We start from the raw sequence: 5146 nt of genomic DNA, 5'->3' as shown, positions 1-5146 counted from the left end.
TTCTACATGAAAGTTGCTCAGAAAAATCCAACGAATCCGAACACGCGGTCCGTTTACCCGTCAGATGCCTCTAACTATCTGAACATGGAACATTCCCCCTCCGTTCATCTGTCTGACACAGGTCCGGAACCGGGAAAACATTCCCGGTTGAATCCCCCTTCACCTTTATCGTGTAGCCATATGTTAGGTCACACACGGCACATCATATTGCCATGTTATGCTTTGTGGTGCTATGTTTGCTTTATATTTATTGTTTCTTCCCCCTCTTCTCTCCGGTAGACCCCGAGACCGATGCTGCCCCTGTGATCGACTACATCGACGACGACCCTTCTTCCCTTTCAGCAGAGCTTCCAGGCAAGCCCCCCCTTTGATCATCCCGATATCGCCCATTCCATTCTCTCATGCTTGCATTAGATTTTGCTACTGTAATTGATTGCTCCTATTCTGATGCATAGCCTGCTTTTGTAACCTGCTTATTGTTACCAACCTGCTTATCCTAAACTGCTTAGTATAGGTTGGTTAGTGATCCATCAGTGACCCCCCCACCTGGTCCTTGTTGCCCCTGCTTCATCATCGACGACTCGATCAACGTGATCGACGACCAGAGCCTGACACCTCACATCACATCACGCCCCTTTTGTTGCTCGACTCTGCAGAGTTACCATCGAGTGCCGAGGGTGGAACCTCATACATCACTCCTGATGAGATCTCTGTAGTGTAGCTATTCGGTCGTGGTCATCGAGGGTGATTTCCTCCTTAACCACTTCCAATACGACTCTGTCGTGCAACCCCTCAAGTGTGAACCTCGGGGGTGGTTCCTCTTACGTTCACCTTGATGATTACATCAAGTGGAATTCACCGGGGGTGATTCCTCGGGTTTTCCCCTTGATGTTTGGACACACGGATACTTGGACTTTACCACTACTACTTGGCAAGGCGGGTTGACCCTGAGGGGTACCCGCGAGTGATGTGGAGACGGGTTGACCTGGAGGGTGCCCGCGAGATAATTACGAGGCGTGGCCGGGCATTCCTAGCCCTTGCCGCAAGTCCTCGAGACGGGGCAACGGGGTCACATCTTTCGTGAGTCTCTGCTTGTTACCACGTGCTCCTAATCCACTACGATTTGGATATTTGATCCGAGGGGCCTCTGGCCTGATAGCACTAACCATCACGTGGGCATAGTATGGGTGTTCTGCGTCGTATATATCAGCCGAAGCTTAATAGACGTCAGCGACTGAGCGGCGCGCGCCGGGTTGGACTGCGTAAGCACCTGCCTTTTTGAAGGAGGTTGCTAGGTCTGCTCACCGGCCGCGTACGCAACGTGCAGGAGTTCCCGGGGTGATGGCCCATGACCCCTGGGGGCATAGGTTTAGTCCGGCGTGTTGACCTCTCTATTAAGCCTAGGTCGGGTTGCAGCGTATTGTTTGGCCGAGGCCGGGCATGACCCAGGAAAGTGTGTCCGACCGGAGTTAATCGAGCGTGGTGGGTAAGTTGGTCTACCCCTGTAGGGAAGAAAACATCTATCGATAGCCTGTCCTACGGTAACGGACACTTGGAGTTGTATCCCGATTGATACAACTAGAACTAGACACTTGAGGTGATAACTGGATAGTATGGCTCTGGGATTGCTTTCTCACAGGGAGTCGAGAAAGGATCTCTGGCCGAGGTTGATAACACTACGACTACTTTACTTTATGTTACTCTTATCTCTTCTGATGCTGCATGATGCTTGGAACTGCTTGAAGATGCTAGTCTTCGATAGGCTAGGCTTTCCCCTTCTCTTCTGGCATTCTGCAGTTCAGTCCACAGATACTACCCATTTCATTGACACCGATGCATATGTAGTGTAGATCCTTGCTTGCGAGTACTTTGGATGAGTACTCACGGTTGCTTTGCTCCCTCTTTTCTCCCTTTTTCGTTCTTTCCAGATGTCGCAACCAGATGGTGGAGCCCAGGAGCCAGACGACACCACCGACGACTACTACTACCACGAGGGTGCTTACTACAACGTGGTGGCCGCCGACGACCAGGAGTAGTTAGGAGGCTCCCAGGCAGGAGGCCTTGCCTTTTCGATCGATGTTGCTTTTGTGCTAGCCTTCTTAAGGCAAACTTGTCTAACTCATGTTTGTACTCAGATATTGTTGCTTCCGCTGACTCTTGTGTATTCGAGCTTATGTATTCGAGCCCTCGAGGCCCCTGGCTTGTAATATAAAGCTTTTATTATTTTAATTTGTGTCTAGAGTTGTGTTGTGATATCTTCCCGTGAGTCCTTGATCTTGATGGTACACATTTGCGTGTATGATTAGTGTACGATTGAATCGGGGGCGTCACAAGTTGGTATGAGAGCCGACTGCCTGTAGGTAGCCCCCTTTCCAACTCCTTGGGCGAAGTTGAGTCTAGTCACTGAAAAACTTTTACTAACATTGGTTGTGTGTCTTACGGGCCCACGTCGCCATTGGGTGGTATTAGGATCTTTTACTCCTCGTCTATACTCTGGGACTCAGATCTCTCTTCCATTCGGGTTAAACGAATTTACTAACTCTAACATTAGGATCCCGTGACCACATTAACCCCAAAGTTGGATAAGCCATAGTTCTTAGAATAGTATTCTGAATAGTACACACACTGTGGTGTTGACTACGAAGTGGTATCCATCGTACCTCTTTCATTATGCATGTTTCATCATGAATGATCCTTGCCTTGCAAATGCTCAATGCTGAACTACCCCCTATTATATGTTAGCAGGATGGTTAGACCCGCTGGTCGTGGCCGTGGTGCCAACGATCCACCACTGTCCGAATTCTTTGCTGGAATGATGCAACAATTTGAGCTGAACCGCCAGTTCATGGAAGGAATGATGGCTCAGTTTCCTCGTCCGAACATGAATCAACAGCCAACCCCAGTAACTTTGAAGGACTTCATGCGCCTCAACCCAACTATTTACCGCAGCTCAACTCAGCCCCTTGATGCTGATGACTGGCTCCACGACATCACATATGAAATGGAGTCTGCTAGTGTGGCCCTTGCTAGCTATGTCACCTTTGCATCATTCTTTCTGAAGGGTCCCGCTGCTCAATGGTGGGACAGCCACAGGCGTACCCTACCTACTGGAACGGTCATCACTTGGCCGGATTTCCAAGCCGCTTTTCGTGCCCGCTTCATTCCTCAGGGAATCATGGACAAGAAGAAGCGAGAGTTCTGCAACCTCACCCAAGGCAACAAGTCTGTGGATGCTTATCAGCGGGAATTCTTGGACTTGTCCCGTTACGCTGAAGAAGACATTGCTACTGATGCTCGTAAGCAAGAGAAGTTCCATGACGGACTTCACCCTGATATCAAGCTAGCGCTCCTGGTGCATGACTTTGCTGATTTCGCCACCATAGTGAACAAGGCTATTCAGGTTGAGACTGGTCTTCAGGAACACCAGGGATCCCTCAGGCGCAGGCATGACACTGGCTCATCTTCGGGCCCGTCAGCGCAGAAGCGTCAGATATGGATCCCCCACAGCAACTACGGCCCAACTGCACCTGCACCAAGACAGTCCTATGTTGCACCTCGTCTGCCTCCTCCACCGCAGAGGCAGCCTCTTCGAGCTGTACCACCCCAAGCTCCTGATCCCAACCCCAATGATGGTCTATGCTTCAAGTGTGGCCTTCCAGGTCACCTCTCCAGGAAATGTCCTCAGAATTAGAACCAACTGGCTCTTCCTGCTGCGGGTCGTGGTAACAATCAACCCCGCAACAACAATGCCCGACCTTATGGTCGTGGGCAGGCTAACAACATTGATCTGAATGAAGCTCAAGACCAGCCTGCTACTGTGATGGGTACTCTCCTTGTTAATTCAGTACCAGCTTCAGTTATATTCGATTCAGGGGCATCACATTCATTCATGTCAGAAAATTTTGCATACGCACACGACATTCGATGCGAGCCCATGAACACTCCAATAGTGGTACGCACCCCTGCGGGCCGATGTCAAACTACCATGATTGGTCGCGACGTTCCTGTTGAGATTGAAGGGTTGGAATTCCTTGTTTCTCCCATTATTCTGGAGTCTTCCAATATCGACCTCATTCTGGGAATGGAATGGTTGAAAGCACATACTGCCTCTATCGTTTGTGCCACCAAGGTCGTTCACCTCCTACATCCTTCCGATGAGATAGTAAGCTACCATGCTCAGCTTGTTCAAAATGCTGAAGCACGACTTTATGTCTTGAATGTGTTGAACGCAGCACCTCTTGAGGGAATTGAAAAGATTCCAGTCATTCGCGACTTCCAAGACGTCTTTCCAGAAGAACTTCCAGGGATACCCCCTGCCCGGGCTGTCGAGTTCATCATCGACTTGAAACTAGGCACTGTTCCTATCGCCAAACGACCCTACAAGATGCCGCCTCATGAGCTCCTTGAACTCAAGGAGGAAATCGACAAATCTCTTCGCAAGGGTTTCATTCGTCCAAGTTCGTCTGCTTGGGGAGCACCTTTTCTCTTTGTCAAGAAGAAGGACGGAACGAACCGTTTGGTCCAAGACTACCGTCCTATCAACCAAGCAACAATTCAGAACAAATATCCCCTTCCTCGGATCAATGATCTGTATGATCAACTAGCTGGTTCATCGATATTCTCTAAACTCGACTTGAGGTTGGGTTAGCACCAGATCCGTGTTCGTGAAGAAGATATTCCCAAGACAGCCTTCGTTACTCGATATGGTTCATATGAGTACACCGTCATGTCATTTGGTTTAACCAATGCTCCAGCCACATTCTCTCGTCTGATGAACTACATATTCATGGATTACCTCGACAAGTTCGTCGTAGTCTATCTGGATGATATTCTGGTATATTCGAAGAATAAAGAAGAACATGCTGAACATCTTCGACTTGTTCTAGAGAAGCTTCGAGAACATCAACTTTATGCCAAGTATTCCAAGTGCGAATTCTGGCTTCCCGAAGTAACATACCTTGGGCATGTTGTCGGTGTCAAAACCGGCGGATCTCGGGTAGGGGGTCCCGAACTGTGCGTCTAGGATCGATGGTAACAGGAGACGGGGGACACGATGTTTACCCTGGTTCGAGCCCTCTCTATGGAGGTAATACCCTACTTCCTGCTTGATTGATCTTGATGAATATGAGTGTTAAAAGAGTTGATC

The 5146-nt window shown here is 49.2% G+C and overlaps 1 protein-coding gene across 1 annotated transcript; it reads left to right on the top strand.

Moving 5' to 3' along the window:
- Positions 1 to 3175: 3175 nt before the first annotated feature.
- On the top strand, positions 3176 to 3691 carry LOC141040866 (uncharacterized). Its single transcript, XM_073506981.1, has one exon. It carries the CDS (start codon positions 3176 to 3178, stop codon positions 3689 to 3691), a length of 516 nt encoding a protein of 171 aa, XP_073363082.1.
- Positions 3692 to 5146: the final 1455 nt, after the last annotated feature.

Source organism: Aegilops tauschii, chromosome 2, assembly GCF_002575655.3.
Source record: "Aegilops tauschii subsp. strangulata cultivar AL8/78 chromosome 2, Aet v6.0, whole genome shotgun sequence".
Lineage (NCBI taxonomy): Eukaryota > Viridiplantae > Streptophyta > Magnoliopsida > Poales > Poaceae > Aegilops > Aegilops tauschii.
This window is presented reverse-complemented; position numbering and strand designations above follow the sequence as displayed.

Bases quoted from the DNA above. Each gene is read 5' to 3' on its own strand.
- LOC141040866 (XM_073506981.1), top strand. From the start codon at position 3,176: ATGGACAAGAAGAAGCGAGAGTTCTGCAACCTCACCCAAGGCAACAAG.